Below are 25,916 nucleotides of genomic sequence, written 5' to 3' on the forward strand. Positions count from 1 at the left end.
CTATCTAAAATCTTGATCCCTTTACCTAGCCGACCCTAGTACCAACCATGCAGTGTACAGTTGATTTGTGGTGTAATACAGTGTGCGTCATATGTAGAAATAAAAAGTTCTACAGTTAAGAAAATGTAGTTCCAAACAATAAGGGCTGTCTGTTAGCAACTTATCTTGATGACCCAACTCTAAATGTTTGCAAAACTGCAGTGGATGAAAACCTGCAAAGCCTTCTGTCAAAGTCTGCACAAAATTTGAAAACCTAGCTACAGATCATATTTGTTAAAAGATCACATTTATTGTTGCTTTTGGTCTGATCATGGGATTTGAAAGAGATAAGAAAAGGATAAGATAAAATAGCACCAGATTTGTCCCGCAGGGTTCCTTCAACACAGCTTTCAGAGATCGATATCATCCTTTGCTTTATTACAACTACAATATGGATATTTGTGCAGAGAAAATAGATCCATCAGTGGTCCCAGAGACAAACTGACCCCAACCTTCACTGTAAAAGATGTTTATGAAAAGGCTACTTGTTTATTGTTATAATGAATTCACCGTGTGACAATGTCAGCATACAGAATATAGTCCTTCGCTGTGAGATCTAGTGCATATAAGGCAGTGCTACACCTAAAATATCACCTGTTTCACTGTATCACAGCAGAGTATAGTCTTTAATAAGACTATATAGAGTAGAAATCCATGTGTAAAGTAACATTACATGTCGTCTAAATAGGATGCAACAGTGCCATTTGTCAAACTGAGAAAAATAAGAATGCCAATGTGTGAAATAATTTAAATTTTTGTGACTATACCTTGTTTTCTTTCCCATGTTGTTGTGTTGTTTGGCAGCTCTGTGAACAATCTGATATTTTTTAACATTATTTTTCATGATAGAATTACAGCATAATTAAAAACCCACAAGCCTTGTTTGTTCAATTCACCTCATAGACGGTGAATAATGTCTACCCATTTTGTGAACCGACCCTTTAATTCCAGTTTGCCGGAAAACCTTCAAGTCACTCTTTATGTGAACATAGTCTGTGATTACTACTGGGTAATCCATACATATGACATGAGCTTCTGTTTTACACACACACACTTGATGCTCAGCAGCCATTTGCTTTCATTCTTAACAAGTAGCTTTTCTTAAAGTGTTTAGACATCGTTAAAACATTCATTTGCAAGGTAACACCACTTTAAATCCTCATTTAAAGACACATCAGTTAAAAACATTAGTTTAAATCATAGCCAGTCCACTTATGATTAAAAAACCTTATTTATGTGATGAGTAATAGTGTGGGTAAACCGTTACATCTCACTTTTTTTTTTGTTTGATTGTTGAATAGGTTTCCCTTCCTTTAAACTTTAAACCTTCCTTTAATTTTTATGACATGAATTTATCCTACACATTACAGAAGGTATGTGAAACTAATCTATGGCATGAGCATGTGAGAAAATAGATTTTATTTAACAGAATTTATGCTTATTTGTGGAAATACTCTTGACTGTTTTTGTGTTATCAGTGGTGTTGAACCCTAATCCTTTAATATGACCATCATGTGGAGATTACGATATTTTTGATAATTACTGCTTCCGCTGTGACATTAAGATATGTGACACTTTCTGCAGATTATCTATAATAGCCATAGTAATATAAATAATAGGAAGTAGGAAAAGGAATGCCCATTGCTTGGTGGTCCATGCCAGAAATAGTGAATCATTGTCTAAATGGTAATGGCACCATAATGCTGACACGTTGGCTGAAAAGTAAAGTTCATTGCCCAAGAGAATACTTTAATGTACCCCCTCTTCACCTCACCTTGTACCCTTTCCTCCATTCCCAGAGCAGGAAAGCAGCTACAAAACACTGTAGGCACTGTGACCATGATACACTTTCACTACAAAACTGAGCATAGTAAGAAATAAAACACATTCCCATCATCTCATGTATGTATGAGATAAGAGAGAGCAGTCCAGGAGAGTCCATGTGCAGTTTATGGAGTGTCTTTCTTTCTCTCAGTGAGGTAAGAGGTGCTATAAGATTGGGTCCATCGATAGGCAGCCTCTGGGGAGTCATTTATCCTTTACTCAGCCAGGCTGCGAAGAAACATTTACATATTCTCATAGACAGTCCTGTGATGTGAATGCATCCATCTCCCCACCTTGGCTGAGGCTTTTTATCTGTAAGGCTTTGAAGGTCCGTTAGACGCCTTTTATGCCCTCACACGCTTTGAGTCCGTGTGTCGCAGTCCTGGGTGGACCCAGGAGTGTTGCAGCCTAGGGATTATTAGTTCAAAGGCTCTGGGGTTAAAGGTCGCCACTCTGGGGTTCAGGTCTGGTTTCCTGGGTGCGGCTGCGACCGAGTCTAGGGAAGCGGGATGATGTTTTGGACCGGGGTGTCTTGGCTCCGCCGTCATTAGTCTGGGGAGTGTCTCTGGATGAGAGGGAGAGAGTGGGAAGGAGAAGAAATGAGCGAAGCTCTAAATGAACATTTAGATAAGTTTATTACAAGTTTGTTATTCAAACATAACACTAATGCTGCATCTAGGGACCTCAATGCATCATTTCCCTTCTGCTAGAAGAGTTTTTCCGGAAAACCAGGCATATACTGTAGTCAAAACAGCAAATGGAGGCGCTTTCATGAACCTAAAATGAGCTGAATCATAATTATTATATAAGACTTGGTAACAAAGAGGAGCAAAATAGAAACTTATTAAATTCACTGTTTGCTAAACCCCATCCCCGTTAGATACTGTTGCTAAGGATGTCAAGTTTTCCTCTCTTGCATGGCTCAGGCACAGTTTACAGTGCTAATAATGGCAGATTTATCACTCGGTAATTTTTTTAAACAATGGGTCCTTTATTTCAGAAAGAAGCAGACAGCAGCAGTCTTCTCATTTCTAACAGACAACTGTTGATTTTGCTGGGTGAAATGACTGTCGCTGGCAGATTTTATTAGCTGTAATTAAGCTAACATTAGCTCCATGAGTTATATGAAAACACTGTCTCCAGTTCACTTTTTAATACTTAGAAAAGGGTTCTGAATATATACTTGAAGGATACATACATGATATTTGTACTGTTAAAACAATAGCTAAACCTGCATGTGGCAACCCCATTTTGCTGATTAGCTTACATAGCCTACTTGTTTTAAACACTATGTCACTATGTCACTTCTATAAAGAGAAATAGCTTTTAGAATGAGAACTAACTGATGTGTTTAGCAAATGTAACACTATCTCACGTGATGTTTCCTGCCAATGATGGAGTGTAAACTTTCTCTAATTCAATAAAGAGTAAGTCAGAGATGCTAACGTAATTCTGATAGCATTTCACACAGTAGATAAATACTACACAGATAGTGTACTAGTTGTGACAGTTTTTTGTTTTTTAAAATATAGCTTGTGTTGTTAATGATATACTTCTGACCTGAAAAAAAAACTCTAGGTTACTACTACCATGCTGGACATGCTAACGTTTTTAGCTTACATTAAAGCTGATAAAGACTATTTAATCCACTCTTCACACTTTTGCTTTAGGAAAGTTATCTTCATTTAAGTTTAGAGGGTGTTTCTTTCTTCTTTTAAACAAAAATAAACATAAATGCCTGCCATGATTAGTTATGAGAGATAACATCTAAACTAAGATGAGGAATTAATACGGATGACTACATGAACAAAAATTGTGCTATGATGTCTTCATTGCAGCACCCAGTTAGTCAGCTTATCAGATATACCTTTCAATACCTTTTACTATGATCAACATCTAAACACCTCATTGTCCCTGCCCTCACTACAATAAGATTCATTTGTGCCACAGCCAATCAAATCTCATTAAGTCTGTGATGGACATCTTGTGATGATGTTCAGACTTCCCATTTCTTTGAAGGAAATAATCTTGGCCACTTGATGACATCATCGCCCTGGTTACCGTGACTACCATCTTCACAACATGTGATCCCCTGATCCCTGAGTCTTATCTGATAACGATGAGGATGAATGAGAGGCACTTGTCAAAAAGAAGGAAAAGAAAAGCAGGGAGACTGAATGCTTGGAGTTAACGGCTTTCTTGTTGTCTGAAATGTATCATCCTCAAGACATTTTTCACCTGCTGCTTGTGATGAAGCAATGATTCTGTAATGGGAGTGGGGAGTTCAAGTGCTTCTTTGACAAGGGGGATTTTCAATAAATATTAAAAACTGTTCAGAGGAAGAGGGCATTTCTGAGTTGATATCTAAAGCAGCAGTGCTGGTTTCTTTAATGATGCAGCCCAGCTGGTAGAGCTGTGATTAAGGTTATCTGGGACATCTGGGTGGTCTTGTGTTAGGAGTTTGATTCCCACTAGGACAAGTGCTGAAAATAATTGCACTAATGGTGAGGTGGTTTAGGTAAAAGTATCACAGCGAGCCATATGCTTTTATGTGAGGCAGCAGGGGCTGAAATAACAAGTAAAGCTGAAAATGCATGTCAATTGCTGCAACAATAGGAAATGTCACACCACAGCATGTCAATATAATATTTACCTGAATGTAACTCTGGTTTATGTGTACAGCACAGGATAATGAAATGTCAAGGGTGAGTTGCCTACTGTATTTTTGATTAATAACTTGGAAAAAATAATAATCTGAGCAGTGAGATTAGGTTTTGAAAGCAGCAGATCAACCACCAATTAATTCATTTTTTGCCTTGTAGATACAGGCACAAACACAATAGTTAAAAATACAGTGAAAAGCAACAACAAACTAGTAAATAATGTTTGTAGTTGTGCCAACCTTGTATTGAAGTACAAAACAGATTTTTCTCTGGAAAAATATGCTTTGTTTTTTAAGGGGCGGAGACGCTGGAAATAGGACAGTGGCGTGAAGTGTGGGGGTTGCACATAGAAAACAATAGGGGTGGCTGTTTTGACACACGCCGTTCGGCAGCTGCGTGTTTTGGCTTTAAGAGCCAAGAGAGGCTGTGTTATGTGGAAAATGGCAGATACATGAAAGCAGCGCTACTCTGTAAGCACAAGTCAAACTTAGGTATGAAAAATGTATGACTGCAAAGTGTCTGTGTCATAACCATCAAGATCAAACTGCTTTTGGGAGGAAAGCGTGACCAGCCAATCTTAGAGCGGCCTGAACTTTGTTAATATGGTGAACATTATTCTTTTTCCTCTGGGTGAAAAATGTACATTTAGCAGAAGCTCAAGTGCCACTTATTCCCGTATCTCCACAGCACCAGGCGAGTTCAATCAAGTGCAGTCTCACAATTTGAATGTGAGCAAGGTTGACCAAAAAGTGATGCAACGGGGAGTTATATCAGCAAAAATCACACTAAATTGGGGGCAGCATGTGGAGTTTAAACTGCAAGCCATCTCATTTATTCATATCAAACTGGGTAAAGTAGGTAAATGTGCTAAATTAATTAGGCTTATAGATTTTATTTTCTGGCTCACAGCATGTTCTTGTCCCCCCATTTGGACATGATACTGACTTGTGCAGGATAATAACTTTCCAAAGCACTGCTGGAATATTAATAATTTGACTGCAGACGAACATAATTAGAGTAAACCAGCACACAAACAAAAGCATGCATCAAATTGATTGTCTAACAGCAAGAGGTGGGGTGCTGTGAATAGTACAGACTGGATAATCAACTATTCCCACTGTATTTGCTTTCACATACACACAGATGGTAGACCTCTAACATAAAGGCAACATGCCAAGAATTCAAGCCAGCACAATAAAAGGTTACATGCTCATTGTGAAGTCAAACTGTCTTGACAGTCAAACAAAGGGCCACAACACTTTCTCTGAGGCAGTAGGTCAGTAAGGTGAGAAACCACACTGAGTGTGTGTACTTTGTGTTCTGAGTAAAGCATAAATATGTTGAGGTTAAGCTGCATACTAAGTGGTAGCAAATCTAGATGTGTGACCATAGAGGTGTCGCTGTTCCAAACAAGTGAGGAAAATTGCAGCATGTCAAGCAAGTCAAAAGAAGTGAGTGAGAGGCATAAGGAGATCTGGACATGTCAAGCACAAATGAACATGAAGTACTGCTGGGCCAGTTTCTTAAAAATGAATTACATATCAGTGGTAATGTTTAACTAACAAGTGAGTTAATGATCACCTTCAGTTGGTGATCATAATTAGAAATACGCAAAAACAATGTGGTTTGACAAAGCAATCTCCACTCAAGGTCTACTTACAGTGCTGGTAGTCCAACATAGTCCAAGTGAAAAGATATTGTACATTAGGTGTACTGATTTCCAGTAAATCCTGCTTTATTTGTCTCAGCAACAATTATTTGATCCTCTGAAAACACAAGATGCCAGTCACCCTTACCGTCATACACCATCTGTGCAGGTAAGTGTAATTAAACAGCGTGGTCTGATGTCAATGCTTTCATCAAACTGCTGCTTAGTTTAATTAAAGCAGCGGGAAACCTTCCAAATGATGTGTTTTTGTCAGTCTGAGTGACTAATTATGACAAAACTCAACCAGAGGATTGGTGTGGGATAAGGTTTTTGAATGACTTAACTTTAATCTAATATTTCAAGGAGGTGACAAAGTAGTGACTTTTCTTAGACTTGGTGGCACCAAAACTAACATGAAATTTCACTTCAATGTCACCAGTTATTTTCATGAGGTGTTCAGGTCACTGCAGGTCATTAAGGAGTTTAGAGACCCAACTGGCCTTTGAGTGACAAGTGCCTCAGCAGGAGATCTGAAGAGCTGAAGTCCAATCTGTCTTTTCCTCTTTATTTTTTCCTTTTTACTGTCTCCTCCTCCTCCTCCTCCTCCTCCTCCTCCTCCTCCTCCTCCGACCCTTCCCATCTGAACCCTCCCAGCTTTCTTTCCCTCTCTCTTCCGACATCCTCTTCCCTTCATCTTTCTCACTAAACTGCTTCCTGTCATTTTCTCTCCGCTGGCTTTTAATTCTTTAAATGCGTGCAAACATCTGCCATCTCATGTTTTAATCTCTGCAACCCTATATAGGCTTTACCATCGTGTCACAAATCTGCCAGCAACAACATCTGGTAGTATCATGGAGGTTCAGTGGATAATTAGCTGTAAACAGATAACAACAAACAAATACAAGCCATGAAGAAATACAGACACTCAACAGATGTGGTCGCAAATTCATTTAGTAATGTTTAAAGGAATAGTTAAGTATTTTTTGGAAATGCATTTGCTGCTCCAGGCCAAGAAACAATCGAGCACATAAAGTTTTATACCTTGGTTTTTTATATAGATTAAACAAAAAAGATAGACAATAAAGTGTAAATCAGGTAAATTATTTAACCTTTGGACAGAGCTAAACTAGTTACCAGTCTAAATGCTAAATTAAGCTAAGATACTAAGCTAACCGCGTTCTTCAAATTCACAGTACAGATGTGGTATGAGTTAAATCATAAGTTTCTGCAAGATAGTGAATAAGCAGCCAAAATGTCAAACTATTGCTTTAAAGAAAAGCAGATCTGATGTTTATCCCCTTGAGATATTAATGAATGTTAAAGCAATGTATGCCATATTTGACATATATGAATTATTAACATATTAAAGTTGTTGTTGTTGTTTTTTTACAATATAGCAATGTATGATTTCCATTTCTGTTCAGGCAGTATTCTCACTTTCCTCTCCCCTTCCCTCCCTGCTAATGACCACACTAATCAGGCTTTTGTCCGTCAGTGTAACACTTTGATCACACCAACTGAACAGATTAGACAGTAACATCATCATCAGTAATATCAAGTACCACAACTACACTGGCAGGCCTCAGAGTATCATTATGACGGGACTCAGTGCCAACAAACTGTAGAGCTTCACACACATGAACCAGGACTATAACGGTTTGCTGATCTGGGTTGATCAAATGTCAGCTGCAGCTCCACTGAGTCACAGCAGTGAGGATGCCAGTGTCAGCGCAGATCACAACCAGCCATGACAGAGCTGCAGATGCAATGTCCTGAACTATCAACTCTCTGTTTCATCAACTGCAGACTTGTTTGTAACCTCTGTGCAACATGTTAGATGATATGATGATCAAGATGTAGTTATGTTATGTTGTTTCTTTTTTGTATCAACTGAATTTTATCACTTAACTTTTTAATACAACAGCAAAAGAGTTTAGACCAATAACAAGGATTAAATCATTTAGGCTTTTCACACCACCACATACTATAGATTAGTGTTTGACCAGCATCTCCTAATTTATAGTCCAAACCCTCTTCACTAACGGTTAATCCTGCTGTGTTGCTTGGATACCATTCATAGCAGCTGGTACAAAATCAAACACTCGCTACCATAAACACATGCAGTAATTGTGTCAGATCTTCATTCATACAATACATAGGTCTAACTGTGGACCTATACACTGTATGAATGAGGATAGATTTAACTGTGAAAAACAACACTATGATGTGATGTCGCAGGCAGACTCAACTCGCTTGACACTAATATTTCATGCCATTCATGCAGTAGAAAGGTTTCCTTTTCAGCTTGGAGATATGAGAAAGAGAGATATGATTATTAAGCCGCTCACTGCAGAGTAACTACAGACTAATGAGCCGTCTGTCCTTTAGAGGTTTATACAAGCCTTCCAGTCCACTTCTATTGTTTTGGACTACTGCTTTTGGACAATTACCCCTCACTTTAAATGAAATCCTACTTGTAATATTGTTGCTGTGTGGTATCCAATGAAAAGACTAATAAAATTACATAATTTCCCTAGTAACAAAAAATAATAAATAATTTCAAAGTGGCTATGAACACAAAAATTATACACATATTGGCTTGAAACAAGCCAGCAGAGCGAGGATTTTACATCTATGTAAATTACTGTATGTTGTTGTTGTTTGGGCTGCATGACTCAGACGTCTCCCGAGAGGAAATGACATTCCAGTCAGACGCTGTGACAGGTCACGCTCGCTGACTGATCACAGTGAGTGGAAAACGATGTGAATATTGACAGGAAATGACTGGAACATCTAATTTTCAGATGTGGCCTGGTAGGTAGGTGGGAGGCAGAGGCATCATGCACTCTCACACTTGCTAGTCCGTGAATGTGTGTGTGTGACAGAACGTATACCCTGTATGTGTGAATAAGAGTATAAAACGTAGGGAAATACAGAAGTTTGTTTACAAGGGATTTGGCATTTTCAGTGACATTAATCCTCCTGCTTTGTATCCTGTAACTGCTACTATCACAACAGCTGTGGCAGCTAATTCTTTCTAAAATGTTGTTCATTGAATTGATATGAAACTATTGCCAGAAACGGACAGTTTTTTCCTTTTTAGAGGTTGTGTGAGCATAGAATGGGATGCCTGCAATGGTAAAAGCAGGATTAGTACCTTTGAATCTTATTATATATTATTTTTTTTTACAGGGATCTTCTGGGATTTTTCAGTGTTTGAATTTCAAAATTAATGTTTCCTGACTTCCTTTCTTTTTAATCACATTTCCTGACTGGTTGCGTTTGGATTCTACTGCTGAAAATGTCAAACAATCTTTCACAGACAGGAACCCTTCACCTGCACACATGTACCGGCATCCATTACACACACACACACACACACACACACACACACACACACACACACACACACACACACACACACACACACACACACACACACACACACACACACACACACACACACACACACACAAGCTTAAATCCTGTATCGAACACGCCTGTGTGTGTCCACTTACAGACAGAAAGGCAGCAGAGACAGCAGGGTCTCTTTGGTGGGACGGGCTGTGAACTCCGGCAGTGTCTGGATCAGTTTGTTCATCACCATGCGAAGGTAGCCCTGCAGCTGCTTCCTCCTCTCCTCCACAAACTTGGCATCCTGCAGACAGAGAGGAACACAAACACAGAAGTCAAACAGAGACAAGAACCAGTTAGTTATTTTTATTTATTTTTTAATGGTGCTTTGAACACTGAGTTTCAAGCTGCAACATGTAACTTCTATCAAATTAAAATAATAAGTCAGTGGGATATTTTTAAAGATAACGCCTGGTCTTTCACTTTGTGGCTGATTTCCTTTTTGAGTATGCTTGCTGTCAGTTTCTACCACGTTGTTGGCTGTACACATGCAGCTTTCCTCAGCCTCAGGCCAAATACTGTTTCAAGTTAGAGAGCTCATCAAGATGACTGACATATATTGAGGTGTATGTTACCCAGCTCAAGAGGAGGAAGGTGGGTCTCATGAACACATACTGCCGTCGGGCAAGAAGTTGCATATTGTGAAATAAAGACCTGCAAGTATGGGATCATTATGTCTTGTTGCTTTACCAGGAAATACCAGATTCTGTATTTGTGTCCATGTGAACAGTCACTTAAAATCAGCTAAATTGTCCATAGCACTGCAAATGACCAGGCTTTCAAATCCAATATCACCCATGGCTCACACTCAATACAAAAACACTAAAAATACATTTAATGTTTGTGGGTTTTTGTTTTTTTTGATTGTTGATGTTGAAAAGAAAACCACACAGACATTTAAGCATTCAGACCTCCCTCACTGTGAGATTTTGCAGAGGCAGGGAGCCACATGGCCGGTGCTAGCATAGCTAATCGGTGTCCAGCAAGGCTGAGAACAAAGCCTGGGCACCGCTCCGTTTTACTCTCTGGTGCTTGGGACTGGAACAAACAGCCATTGCAGGAGGCCAACATTTTCCTCAATTGAAACTATTGCTTTTCTTTTGATCTAAAATCCAAATCCCAAGTGAATTTTTTTGTCTTGCCTCAAAAATACACACTTTGCTGTACCAGGGCTGAATAGCTGAGAAACATGCACCATGGGAACCCAAAAGGGAAAATAAAGGGACACTTCATTAAAGGCATCCTGCATTTAATAACAGTGTCAAATATCAATTCACAATTAAAGCCTTGAGCTGATGTAGGCTCATATTCGTTAATCAACAAGTAAACATGTAATTACTGCCAGTATATACATCATTAACATCTGAAGCCCATGGGAGCTGTTCACATTTTCTTTTCAACAAGTTACCTGCTTTCCTCCCAGGAGCAATGACTTCTAAAATTACTAATAGCAATGCTTTTGAAATAAAAATGATGAAATGAAAGACTCCACTGGCCATAATTAGAAAATTGGCTTACAGCAAGGCATGCAACACAATCTTAAGATTAAATACAGAGTAATAGAAAACTTAGAGTAAATTACCTGTAGTTGTAATTTAAATAATAACAATAATCATTTTCTACTCAACTACTCAGTACATTACCATTTCTTGTTTATTTACTGACTTTGGGCGAACATTAGCTACTTTAGCTAAATTGTGCTAACAGGGCAAGTCTTTTAATCTCATGATATCATTATTATCATTGTTATTATAAAATATTATATTATTATAAATGTAACTAAGGAATAGCTAGCAAAAAGTCTTCACTGGTGCCAAAGTGTTGTTTTAACCGCCCACTTTAGTTAGTGCTGCTGCTTTATATTACAGTAATGCTAAAGTAACGTTAGCTTGACAGTTTGGATAGCTTGACTGCTGATTCATCCCTACTGTGTGTTGTTCGTCCACAATTACTGTAATTAACACCATACAAGTTAAAGTTCTGCTTCATGCTCTCGCAGACTTTTAAAGAGAAGACTTTTCCAGAGAGTGAGTGAAGGATTCAGGAGAGAGAAGACAGATGTGAGGAAGAATTGCAAGATGTAATGGTGTTGAAAGGCAAACAAAGAGAAAGTAAAGAGGACAGCTGATTCAAGATGGAGGAAAGAGAGGCATGTAGAAGCAGCCCAGGAAATGAACAAATTCAAAGCAAGAAAACTGATGATGATTACTGATATGGCAAATATTTTTGTAGGCACAATCTGTTTGCAAAATCTCCAAATGCCAATCCAAATATACATTAAAGGGCACCCCCGCTAATAATAGTCAAAGCACAAGACTTAACTCTGCTATTAAAGGATTTTGCAGATCTTTTAATACAGGTACTAACACTACACAACAACTCTATTGACATGTTTTCTTAAGCTGTTAAAAGGTTGTGGACCTCAGTAACTGTACCTTAATGAAATGGTCGAGATGCCAACAAAAAAACTGTAAATATTTAAATACTGGGAGACTGTTTTCCCATTCCTAAAAAAAAGCATGTTAGGAAACAACCATGCATTTTGCCAGGTGTGTAAGGTGGATTAGTGTTGTTCATGGTGAGAAAAAATTATGTTAACCAGCATGCTAGGTCTGTTAAACATAAGCACGCCCAAGGAGCTGCAATAAACCTGTGCTGTAACAGTACAATTCACATTTTTGGCGCTCTCTGCACCCACCAAGAAACAGATAAATATCAAGCGCCACATCAGCCAGATAGATATCAAGCTCCACATCAACCAAGAAGAACTTTTAAAACGGACGAGTACATAAGAGGTTCACAGTCGCCGCAAGTAGTAGATAAGTAAGTTTAGGAGAGTGGGAGTGGATAAGTCCTTGACTCTGCTGCTTGCCGGGTAGAATAGACTGGGTAGGCGCGGGTAAATCTGATGTGTCAGATTAGGCTGTGCATGCCAGCGCTGGTTTCATGCTATGTCAACACAGTAAGGGACACCCTGACTGCTTTCATGGATGTCAGAGCAGTAATAACACTAATGGACATCATGACAGATTCATCCTCTTGTTGAGACAGAGAGGAGGGCTGAAGAGGCCAGGTGCTGTCTCTTGTTTGCAGAGAGGAACGCAAGGGCAGAGCAGAAGCTACTGTGGCATACTGATGCAGGTACAATGCTGATCCTGTCCTCTCTCCATGTCTGCTTACATCCATCCATCTAAACACTGCTCGCTCCTTGGTTCCTCCCCTCCCCTACACAGTGCTATACTGATATGACATAGAACCTAAATCAGTCTATTATTATTAGCCATGCAGGAAAGTACATTTCGTACTGGCACAAAGGTGAGAAAGGCTTTATTTAAGCATCTCCTGGCCTATTTCTGTCTTCTCCAGAGGCAACACATATCCTGTGCAACCAGTACAGCATGAGAAAAGATACATGAAGCTATAGATAGTGTAGATTCTATATGTCATAAATGTCATCGATTCTGGCTGCAAGATAACACGTTTCTATATGCTTTTGAGCGGTGTATGTTGACTCATGTGGTTATATGGATGAAATGTACCATGATATACGATCATGAAATGGTCATGTAAAGGCAGAAAGAGAAAAATGGGTGTATATGCACATGCACATACACACACCACAGCTAAATGTCACTTCCTAGAGAGGAAAGATAAGCAGGAGAGGGGAGCTGTCAATGGAAGAGAAGCGTAAAATAGTCACATATGCGTCGGGGGGTCTCCACAGCTGCTCAGTGAATTTGCTGCCAGCTTTACAGCATTCAACTCTGGGGGAATGTCCAAAGAACTAAATGTACTTGGCAACAAAAACTACTTTCAGAAGTGAAAAGTAACTACACCCTGCGGTAACAAACACTTGTTTGATACCCCCCCCCCCACAGGAAATCAATGTGCTTGACCAAGACTTCGATCAAGCCTAAAACTCTACTTACTTGCTGTTACTGTGGGTTTACAGAGATATTTATTCCTCATGTTTTATTTCTCTGCAGTGGAAAAAAGACAGGATGTATGTAGGGATGCCATGCGATGGTGGTCTCAGACCCGACATGTTTATTGCATAATAAGCTGCTCTCTTGGCAATACAAGTAGGGGAAGCAAACAAACATCTCATAAAAGGCTTCCCTATATGTAAATTAGACTGATAGGTGTGTCCGCCCCCCCCCCCCCCCCCCCCCCCCTAAAAATACAAAAAGTCTCAACTCTACATTTTAAAACAGAATCTCCCAGATCACCACTTCAAACGAGAACATCAACCTGAGTGCTGATTTGAGCCTGCAGTACACTTGAATTAAACGAGAGCGGATAGTGTTGGTACATGTCGGCAACAAAACAGGGTCAACACTTTCCACCAAGTCAACCCACACTGGACCACAGCGGGGCTGAACAGGCTGTTCTCTCAATGCTGCGTTTAAACACTCATCGAGCCACGGGTCCACGCCATGCATAAAACATCACAGGCAATTCAGGAATGCTCATACCAGACCTCCACAATGTCTCCTTGTCATAATTAAAAGCGTAAAACATGTATATTGCATAATATGCGAACACAACATACTAAGACTAGTTAATAATTCACTTTGTAGTTTCTGATTAATTAATCAGGGCAGCCTTGGCACTCCTTTCTCTCCCTCTTCACATGTACAAAGGGGGCGACTGCCGAGGGCAAATGCTGGTTGTGTAAGTGTCTTTTTTTTTTTTTCCTGGTATCATTACCTTTTGGGAATCTTATATAATGTTACTGTAATCAAAAAGATCAAAAGTCATGGAGTCCCACTGCAGCTCATGTGTTTTCCATTTAAATACAGATCTGTTTTTTAAGAAGTCAAAAAGAACCAATTATTAGTTTTAATCATTGTTTTCATCTTGCTTCTACCCCCCCACCCCCCAGTGTAAATGCCATTCTGTTTAAGTCAGCGTTTCTGTGCAGATTTAAATACTGTATTATTTTTAATGAGTGGAGCACATGATTGGCTGGTAAACCAAAGTAAACAGCGAATGTGATGTGATAAATACTTTGATAACTGACTCTAAGAAGGAGGATGATGCAAAAAATCCAGCCTTAGTGTTTTTGGTGTTGTTAAAGACTAACACCATGCTGAAACAGTGTGTAACTGGCCGTCAAATATGTCTGAATTTATTCAAAGCGATCAGAGGCAGGGGGCTGCATTTGCAAGAAGATAATACGGCTGAAAAATAAGATTTGTCTGCAATTGTTGACGTCTAGGCTTATGAAATACATCTTCTAAAACAGTCAGATATCGCCATTCACTGAACACGGAGATGCTGATTGAGATTAGGAGACACAGTTGCAGTATTCACCTTGAAATTCGTTTACTGTGCGTCTCTCTTTCAATCTGTAGCTCTTGGGTAAAGGAAAATCACAGTGTCTCCATTTGTGGCCTCGGACAGAAAAAAAAGGAGAGAGAGAGAGAGAGAGAGATAAAAGCCGCACCAAAAAATGAAGCAATTTTTATCAAAGCCAGAGGCGGTACAGTGACTTGAGCGAGCAGGAGGACAGACAGTAATACAAGTGGGCAAATGAGAGAAATTGATATTGAAGGGAGGAGAACAAAAAAAAAAAAAAAGGCAAACCGACTTTGGACAACGAAAAAAAAAACATTAAATTTAGATGACATGCGGGCAGTGAGAAAAACCTGACAGCTAGACTCTGGGGTCTGACAACAACATGGCTTTGATTTCATCATTCTGGCCTTTTTCGGTCTCAGTGTTAACATCAGGAGGGATTTGACAGGCACAACTTGGGAGCATTTAGCCTGTATGCCTGGCCGGGCCCCTGATAAATCAGCTGGTTAAGAGCTATCACAGGCAATGGGTGTGCATCTGTGTGTGTGTGTGTGTGGAACATCATCTGTATTGTTAGGTTACGCAGCTGGACAGTCTCGCCCAGAGCACTTGGAGACACAGAGAGGGAGAGTCCCATTAGCTCATTAACATTACTAGAGAGACACAGATGCACAAATGAGTCAAAAAGGCAATGTCTTGATGGTGACGAGGCCTCACAGGGGCCATGGCTAACACAGTCAGGGGTCGAATCTGCCACGGGCTGTTGTGACATGAGCCAATCCTTTTTTTCCCAGAATGAAATGAATCCAAATGATGATTTCTCTAACAGTGTTTACATGGTTGTTAATTATATAGTGATAGCTTTAGGTATCCGATTACCAAGCGCCGCAGTAAGCAATATAAAAGAGAGAAAAAAAAAAGGAGTGGGTGAGTGTAAAATGTAGTCGTAGAGTAAAATGATTAAAAAGGTAATGTAAGAGTAAAGTGAAGACTAGAAAATAATCTGAAGGGATGTTTACACAGCAGATTTGAATTTACAAAATGTTTTTTAAATGAGCTAGTTTACTCTGAGCGTGGTCTCATCCCAAATGTCGACACAGATGCCATTTGGCTGCATGTTTTAGTCATCTACCCTGCATTAATCCTGACGATAAATAAATGAGGGTAATGTTTGTTAACTGTCAACCGCAAAATGTCAAACTCCACACACCAAATGGTTTGACCCGGAGCTGGATGAGTACTTCTAAACATTTAATAATGAAGCCGCTCCTCTAAAAAAGTGTATTCAGAGTTTACACATCATTCACTTTTCACATTATATTTGCTTTACCGTTCAGGGTGAAATTGAGGTAACATCAATCTTGAAACCTGTGTATCACTCTGGCCCCATTGAAGCAGAGGGATAATGTTATAATATGGACTGGGGCTCGAATTTATTACATTTATGGCAAGTACAGAGAAGAAGAGGAGTAAACTACAAGTGACCTAAGGATATGTATGCTCAGAGATGAACATCCAATACACAATTCAGAATTGGAGGGGAGACAAGTAGATCCAAATTAGTGGGAAAAAACCCCTCACTGGCATCTTATGATATTTGTCTGATTTGAAATGAGGGACCAATGCCGATACCAAAATTAAGTACCAAAGAAATTCTGATATCGATATATTGGTGGATAATGTTATATACACACAATATAGACATAAACACTTTTTTTTTTTAATGATCCCTTAAATGTGGTTATCAAACACTTGTGACCAAGATATGTAATGAATAGGGATATATCACAGTTTAACAATAAACTTGATTGTATAAAATGACATCAGAGCACTGAAACAGCTGTTAGCTGGCAATAAAAAAACACACAGAACAAAAAAACAACATACATATGTTAAACTTGAATTAAGAAAAAGGATCAAATATACATAAAATGTTGCCTAAATTTTATATTTTTTGAAGAATATCGGCATATATTGGGCAACATATTTGCCGATACAGATATATCTATGATTGGTCAATATCGGCCAATAATATCGACTGACCAATATATTGGTCGGGCTGTAGTGTCAATGTCGACTGTTATTGTGCAAACAGTTGCACAATAACAAGGAAATGGTTCATTCACCACTGAATCTCAAGCCAGGTGCAAGTTGTTTTTTAATATCTTTAGTAATGTTTTTAGTTGTAGTAAATGTCAATGTAGCTTGATATAGAAATTGCAGGCAAGTAGAAGGTAAATGGCTGTAAGTAATATTAAAATACTAAAGCAATAAGAAGAGGTTAGCAGAGAATTGTCAGTACACATAAACACACCAACCCTCCATATTTTATAGTTACAAGCATATACAGCCACCTATGATGTAATTTCACATAAAATGACAATATAAAACATTAACCCTGTACCCTATACATGTTAAGAAAGGGACTGGAAAAAGGCTGAAGGTATTGTACGTAGAGAAAAGGTAAAACAATACAGGGATTTGCACATGTATCGACTTGATATTAGCTCAAATTCCTGTCTTGTCAGATACAACATTTGAATTATGTCAGAGCTGGAGCTTAAAGCCCACGTCCAGTTAACACCTCTGTGATTCACTTTCCTAACGAGCTCCTGTGTTGAGCTCTGACACCACACAAAGCAGGAGATTAGCTAAACAGTCGAATCACAGGGCGCTGGCATGAAGGCTGCCTGAGAAGTCAGTCAAGTGTTGGCATAGGTAATCTCACAAACGTGTGTGTGCGTGTGAACGTGCGCAGGTTCACTGTTGCATGTGTTAGGTATGACATTTTTCCATAGGATTTCTAATGACTTAAATCCATAGCATAAGCGATGCTCTTTAGCTGCGTCTCTCCCTGTGCTGTCAGTCATTTTAAGATGTGTGTGTGTGTGTGTGTGTGTGTGTGTGTGTGTATGTTAACAGCATGATAAAACAGAGAGAATCCATGCCAGGTACTACAGTTTGCAAAGAGTGTGTATTGTTGCTGCTACCTGATCCCCGACTGACAGTTCACTGAAATGTGTTTCATCCTTAATCCAGTAACCATAAAGCAGACATTCATGGTGCATTGCCATTAACATTTTTCCATCATTAGGCACACATAATAATAATAATAAAATGCCGTTAGTGCGTGTGAGTGTCAAAGTCGGCTTTTGAATTTTGCCAAACTGTCGTTAAAGTGTAATTTTGTAAGAGATGAAAGACAGCAGTAGAAACAGAGACAGACATGTGAAAGCTATACAAATACCTGAACAGAGAGGAAGGCAATAACAGAAACAGATGGACAAAGAGATGAGATCCATCGCACCAATGTCTTTTATCAGAACAGGCTCAGTCATAGCCCTGAACGAAGTGTTTTGAAATGCGTTCAATCAAAATTGGAGGTAAAAAATTCATCACATCATTATAAAATGAGCATATTCTGTTTACTTGGTATCTTTTAGATGAAGAATAACCTGCTTTTTACTGTGTTTTGACTGATACTTTGACCAGTGATAGTACTATTCGGAGTAATGTTTGGAGACTGGGTCCTGTGTGACCAGATTTGAAGGCAAAAAGCCCTGAAAACAAATATTAAAGTTAAGGCAAGGCAAGATAAGGTGATTCAAAGTGCTGTACATCACATGCTGGAGTGCAGGCCTGCTATAACATCTTCCTGGAAGAAACCAAGTTTTTATGTCTATTGTTCAGAGCACAAGTGGCACTTTATGCTAGACACAATTAAAGTAATTCATTAAAAAAAAACTCCTATCATTATCTATATACCGTTGAAAAGCAACAAATTAGGTTCAATTCTTCTATAAAGTTTTTGCTTTTTAAATTCCTACTATAGTACTAGTATAACTGAACCCCAAACTTCTTTCTTTCATTTAAGTATATGTTTGTACCTGTACTTTTAGCTCCATTTAAAATGTTGTTTTAAATTGTTTGAGTAAAATCTCTTGGTACACTTCACTCCAACTTCCTACAGCAGCACTGCTCTGCACTTCACCTGAAGAAGAAGACTCTCACTGCTGTTGACAGAATAAAGTGCTCCTAGAGAGCCAGAAACAAACACTGACTGGATTTAAATAACTGGGAAACTCAGCGTGGCAGGCCTGCTGATTACTAAGGCAACCACACACACACACACACACACACACACACACACACACACACACACACACACACACACACACACACACACACACACACACACAGTAGAATTGCTATTTTCTGTTGTGCAGCTTCAGCTTTAAAAAAATACATTTATGGTTTTGCATGTGCACACATACACATTAGACAGAGACACACACACACACACACACACACACACACACACACAAACTACACCAATCTGGTACTTATCGAATCTTTAAGCTATAAAGCTCCCCACCTGCTCCCTCATTTCATTTCAGCTTGGCCCTAAGACCTTGAGCTCTGTTTTTGTTGGAAAGTTTCTCTAAAACTTCTGTTCCGGGAGTAGATCATTTTGGAAATTTGAACAAACTACTAAATTTAATGAATTTTGTAGATTGACAGACATAAATACCTGCTAGCTTATATGAGAAATTCTCTTCAATTGGGTCCATACTTTGTTGAAAGCTGAGGCATGTAGGGCTGATGTTCAAATCATTTTTATTTCACTTACACCTTCTTGACCCTTTTAATGTGTTTGAGATTATCAGTTGTGTTGTGCTGAGGAAGTATTGATATACAGCAAATAACCCTATTTGATTCAATATTATGGCAAGAGCCATTCAGCTAAGTAAAGAGAAACTAGAATCCATCATTACTTTTAGGCATGAATTCAGTCAATCTGGAAAATTTAAAAGAACTTTAAAAGTTTCTTCAAGTGCAGTCCCAAAACCCATCAAACACTATGATAAAACTGGCTCTCATGAGAACTGCCTCAGGAGCGGAAGAACAAGAGTTATCTTTGCTTGGAGGAGAAGTTCATTATAGTTACCAGCCTCAGAAATCATCAGTTATCAGCACCTCATCTTAGAGCCCACATCAATGCTTCAAAGAGTTCAAGTAGCAGACACATCTCAACATCAACTGTTCAGAGGAGACTCTGTGGATCAGGCCATCATGGTCAACTGTTGCAAAGAAAGAACTATTGAGGAAGACCAAGAAGAAATGGAAATCAGTGGAAATCTGTACTCTGTACAGTCTGATGAGTAAAAATGGAGGATTCTTGGTTTCAACCACTGTCTTTCCAGTGAAGGTAAATGAATTGTATCTGCATGTGTGGTTTTTCATGTTACCTTCTTGTGGTCGTAGTTTATATGGTCAAAATGTCCCCACACATGATATCCTGCCCAGCATAACAACTTTGGCTGGACCATAGGGACCAGCTCTATAAACATGAATATCTGTCCCTGTCACTGAGTGACTGGCAGACCAATGGTTTAAATTCATTGTCCACTTTGCCCGGTGTCACCACGCATTGCCACTTCCTGTGTCCATTGTTTACAATTAAAAACCCTCTAGCATTTCATACATATTCTATCCATACTTCATGTTGACCTAGTCTTGTTCACGACCAGGATAAACTCCCGAATGGAGTTTGAGGGGTTTTTACTTCTTGTGACTAACCAACCAATGAATACTTGGTCAACTAAGACTCTTCTCATCAACTACTGTTTGGTGACTATTAGGGGGCAGCCATACACATCATCCCATCTGGTATGGACTAAGTATGAACATCATTCATTTTTCAACAGGACAATGAACCAAAACACACCTCCAGGCTATCTGTAAGGGTGGTCTGTCAGGAGAGTGATTGAGTGCCAATGATCTGTCAGATGATCAGGCCTCCACAATCACCTGACCTAAACCCAGCTGAGATGATTTGGGAGGAGCTGCATCAGAAAGTGAAAGAAAAGCAGCCAATAAAAGCAGAGCACATGTGGGAATTCCTTCAAGACTGTTGGAAAACCCTTCCAGGTGATGACCTCATGAAGCTGGTTAAGATATGGCCAAAAGTGTGTAAAGCTGTCTTCAAACCAAAAGGAGACAACTTTGAGAAATCCTAAATATGAAAGACATTTATGTCTCTAGTTATGTTCTACAATGTAGAAAATAGTTTGAATAAAGAGAAAAACAACCAAACAGACAGTTGACTTGTATGGCATAGCCTACGTAATTTGACTAAATGTTTAGGAGTGAACTAGACTACTGCGCAAATATTTTGTCCATGGAAAAGCAGTTTTAATAAGAAGAACTATTGTGTAATATCTTTAATAGTTGCTACATGCATTGCTTTCATTAATTAATTAATATCACTTTTGGTATTGTTAATTTCATTTTTGGGTTATTCCCCCTCTTATGTCTTGCCTTATGTTTAGACCAGAGTACATGGAAAAACAGTTCCATGTACATTTATCAGCAAGAATATGAATGAAACAGAGGCAAAAACAAACCCCCAGAAACCAAAATAATAGAAAACTATAGGAAAGACAAAAACATTGACCAAAACCTGCAGCCTCAGTACAGTACTGTAGACCAGGGCCTGAACTCCCACCTTCCCAACCTCACTGAACTGGAAGCTACCATCTACTCAGGTTACCACAGGGGGAGCAAGGCCGATACACATTTTTCAAAAGCATATAAAATGACATACAAATTTTAATATAATGCTGACAATCCCAATTCATCTATGCTCACACACACATACAGTCATTTACTACAGAATAAGTTTAACCTTCCTGCCTCAGTTTGACAGATCCCAGTCACTCACTGCTTAGAGCGCCAAACATACACACCTGTTGTCACTATCACTGATTAAATTGACAATCACAGCATGGAGGAAGTCCTTCAACAAAATGTAACCTTGCGATTGAGACTCAATTGAGACTCAAGTTATTTGTGTAACTGTATAAATTAACAGATTAACTGAAAACACTGCAGTGAAATTTATGATTTGACACACAAAAACATCCAGCGGAGAGATCCAGGGCCTCGTAAAAAAGGGACAGCAGCAACATTTTTACAGACACTGTGACAGGATATAGAACATGACTGCCAAAGGACAAGCACAGGCTGTGTATGGAGGCATAATCTCATCAGCTTTCGGTTATGAGACTACTGTGCAATGCTGCCATCCCCAGAGCTGCCTCAAGTCCTTCAGCAGAAAGCATCAAACAGACATCCAAATCAGAATTGACTTAGAGTATAATAGCCATGTACTGTGGATGTGACCTGATGGGTGTTTTCTAATAAACATCACAATAAAATGTTCATCTAAGTAAGACACTTTTTTTGTGATGAAGAGAGATACTAGCTTCTGTTTACGTAATTTTAGGCTCTTTAGTATCAAATTGGATATTCAGATGTGATGTCCACAGTACTACCTGACTTTAACATCATTACTGTGGGCACAGCATATTTGTAAGGTAATAAAAAACTGTTAAAAAAAAAAAAAAAAAAAGCGAGAGCAAATACAAACTGTGTGGGAGAGAGTAAAAGAGACCTCAAGAGGCTTATAAAAACAACTTGCTTCAGAATAATAAAAAATAAATAAATAAAAACACAGCGGCAAACAAAGAGGGAGGTAATTTGGGCAGAGAAAGAAAAGGTCTGAACAAAGAGGAGAACAGCACAAAAGAGAAAGAAATCTATAAAAAGAGTACAACATATTATGAGATGAAAGTAATTACTAGCACGTGACTTGGCTTTGTAACATATTAAGGCCTGAAACTCATTATTTCTATGGTCATGAGCTTTGGGTAGTGACCGAAAGAACAAGATCGCGGGTACAAGCGGCCGAAATGAGCTTCCTCCGTAGGGTGGCTGGGCTCTCCCTTAGAGATAGGGTGAGAAGCTCAGTCATCCGGAGGGAGCTCGGAGTAGACCCGCTGCTCCTCCGCGTCGAGAGGAGCCAGATGAGGTGGTTCGGGCATCTAATTAGGATGCCTCCCGGATGCCTCCCTGGTGAGGTGTTCAGGGCCCGTCCCACCAGTAGGAGACCCCGGGGAAGACCCAGGACACGCTGGAGAGACTACTGTATGTCTCTCGGCTGGCCTGGAAACGCCTCGGGGTCCCCCGGGAAGAGCTGGACGAAGTGGCTGGGGAGAGGGAAGTCTGGGCTTCCCTGCTTAGGCTGCTGCCCCCGCGACCCGACCCCGGATAAGCGGAAGAAGATGGATGGATGGATGGACTCATTATTTCACTGGAATTGTATGACTTAAAGTTTCAGGTCTGATGCACCTCTGACAACACTGCAACAAGGTGAAACTATTTAACAAAAAAATGATTTTCAGGTGTTACTCTAAGTGGTTCTGATGCATCCGTTGGAGTTTACGGGGGTTATTGTGTGTTTGAAATGTGGTCTGAGAGCAACAAAGCCAAGCTGCTGCTTTCTCTGCAGTGATGTCTGACTTCCTGGAGACGGTGAAAACCAATAATTCACACAAACCTGTGGTGTAATGGGGCTTTCAGAGAGCTTTCAGGGACACAATGACACCGCCTGTCTAGGCCTTTGATAGACACTTGCACTTTCACATGATACCACACGGTTATCCAGACCCACACACGTGCACACACACAGGAATACATAATACAACACACGTGTTCAGTGCAGTTTCCAGCTGTGAAACTGAAGGGTCTTTGATGATGGAGAGTCAGGTTTTGGCTGTGGCAGCATCAAATCCAACCAGCCAGAGAATCGGGGTCAGAACCAAATTATCTCCAAAAAGTTGGAGTGGGAGGACGAGGAGAACAGGATGAAATGGAGGGAGAGAGGAGAAGGGTGAGGAGGAAAGAGGAGGATGGGGGGGGCTCTTCTAGCTTTCCGGGGCAGCAACTGACCCCTGTAACTGTACACGAAGAGTCTGTGTGTGTGTGTGTGTGTGTGTGTGTGTGTGTGTGTGTGTGTGAGAAAGAGGAGCAAAGAGAAGTTGTCAGCAGGTGGTGGTTAACCTCATCTGACCACTACTTCATTGTATTTACTCAGCAGAGTTTATAACTTCATAGGCTGATATAAATTTTCAATTGCTGATATAAATTTTTACAGCCTGATATGAATGTTAAATGTAAAAATGTCTACGCTGGTGTATATATAACACTCATGTGAGGATAGTATTGTTTTATGACAAAGAAGGGATTGATTTAAACTCTTCCCCAGAACAGCATTTGTTGGATGATAGTCTTTGTAACTATAACTTTATAGCATAATTAATGTCTTTGGATATCTCCACATGTATTAAGAGTGAGACTCTGCATTTAAAAAGTTTGGAGGCTGGTTTTTAGCCAACACCAAAAACACAGAAGCAAAAGTGTAAAGACTGGATTCAACAGTGTGTGTTTTACTTGCTGTGCAGACCTTTTAAATATAAATGAACGTCTGTTACATTTAAGCCCTAGCCAAACAAGTTCACACAATACTGATTAAGCCTCAGCCAGATAAATCTCTCTGTATGAGTAATCTCTCTCTGAGTTTTTAAATCTCGTGTCAGGTGGGACATTCCCGCTCTGGCTGTTTAAATGCGCACCCAGAGACCGCTGCCAACCGAGCCAGCTAACTTCTGGTTATCTCTCTGCCAACTTGAATGAGGATAAACTAATTTAAGTGTGTGTCTCCACTAGACTTTTCAAATGTTATCGGAACCAACTTCAGGTTAGCCAGCTAGCTTATTACTGAACCTACAGTAGTAATTTAACTCAATGTCATCATTTCATTTCCAATCTTTTAGACGATTACTGAGATATGTTAAGTAGTAAATCTGCAACTGTTCAGCTCACCTTGTTCCCTATGGCTTTTTTGGGTGGGAAGTTGAAGGTGTCCAACTGTGGAAACTGGGATCTCAGCTGGTTGTGTAGCTCCCTGAACTCAGTGTAACGCCTGTATACGTTCCATTCGTTGTCCAGGATGCGGATGTAAACCTGCGGAGAAGACATCATCATTAATCAATGCAACCATCATCAACAGCAGCATCCTGATTTCAACAAATGTGTGAAGTTCTGCAATCAGCATTCAAATATAATACAAGAAGCAGTGTTTGTGTATTAATACTGAGAAAATTCAGTTATATTATCTGATATGAGAAAAAATAAGAAACAACAGTATCACAATGTTTTGTTGCACCTCACATATTTGTCATTAAGCTCTCACAGTGCATCACCATAGATGAATGAGACGAGTGAAAGAATGACTTCCTGTCATCCTTGTAAATGTGTATTTTCACTTACATACTGCAACACATAACAGAGAAAATGTCTGTCTATAGACGTGACTGTGCTGCCACCATTTCCATGCACCATTAGCTGCTTTATTCAGACTCACGAAAGATAGAGGGAGCGGAGAGAGGAGGAAAGATGAGCCTATTACAACGAAGGGAGAACGAAAGAGAGAGAAGGAGATGGGCTTCATTTTCAACCGTAGAAAACAGGGAATCGAGAGAGAGAGGGAGAGAGAGAGGAAGAGAGAGAGGGAGATAGGAGGGGGGGGGGGGCAGAGTAGCTTTGAGAATTCAATTTCAAAATGCCTGACCACAAAAACATACAGACTTGTTTCAGGTACATAAAAATAGAAATCAATTTAAAAATCGACCAAAAGTGCATAGGCATAGATACCACCTGCAGGGCAAATCAAAAAATAAAGTAAACAAAAGGCAAAAATGTCAAAACATATTCCCTCTCAAATCCTGCATTGTCCTCAAAGTGTCCATGATTGATTTCACGCAGCTTTTTTAGAGGTCTTTTTTCCATCTGAACACGGCATTAGTTATCTGTCTTCGAGATAACTTTTTAAGCCTTCGCTTACTGTAGGCTTAGGGTCAGATGAAGTTGACTGAGCATAAATACTGTGTACTTAGGAGTGCTGAGCTTCACACTCGCGCTGTGAAACACACATTCCCACTGAGCCGCCAAGTACAACCGCAGTGTGGTATACTGCTGGGCCTGTGCACGGGCGCAGCTGGGACTGAAGTGCCTCGACCCAACACACCACAACAGTAGCAGCTGTGGAAATGGAGAGCCGGCTTAGACCTCTTTCAGACGTGCACTTTGTTACATGATGGCAAATTTACAAGTTGTTCTCGAGT

At 39.7% G+C, this 25,916-nt stretch overlaps 1 protein-coding gene across 1 annotated transcript in view; it reads right to left on the minus strand.

Annotated features, from left to right (window-relative positions):
- Positions 1-413: 413 nt before the first annotated feature.
- snx29 (sorting nexin 29) overlaps positions 414-25,916 on the minus strand; it is a 141,358-nt gene continuing 115,855 nt past the window's right edge. The window contains exons 19-21 of the mRNA XM_053340905.1: positions 24,616-24,756; positions 9,693-9,832; positions 414-2,428 (exon numbers count right to left, since the gene is read on the minus strand). Coding sequence (XP_053196880.1) covers positions 2,302-2,428; positions 9,693-9,832; positions 24,616-24,756 — 408 coding nt within the window. The 3' untranslated portion in view covers positions 414-2,301. The remainder of the gene's footprint in view (positions 2,429-9,692; positions 9,833-24,615; positions 24,757-25,916) is intronic.

Source organism: Scomber japonicus, chromosome 20 (assembly GCF_027409825.1).
Source record: "Scomber japonicus isolate fScoJap1 chromosome 20, fScoJap1.pri, whole genome shotgun sequence".
Taxonomy (NCBI): domain Eukaryota; kingdom Metazoa; phylum Chordata; class Actinopteri; order Scombriformes; family Scombridae; genus Scomber; species Scomber japonicus.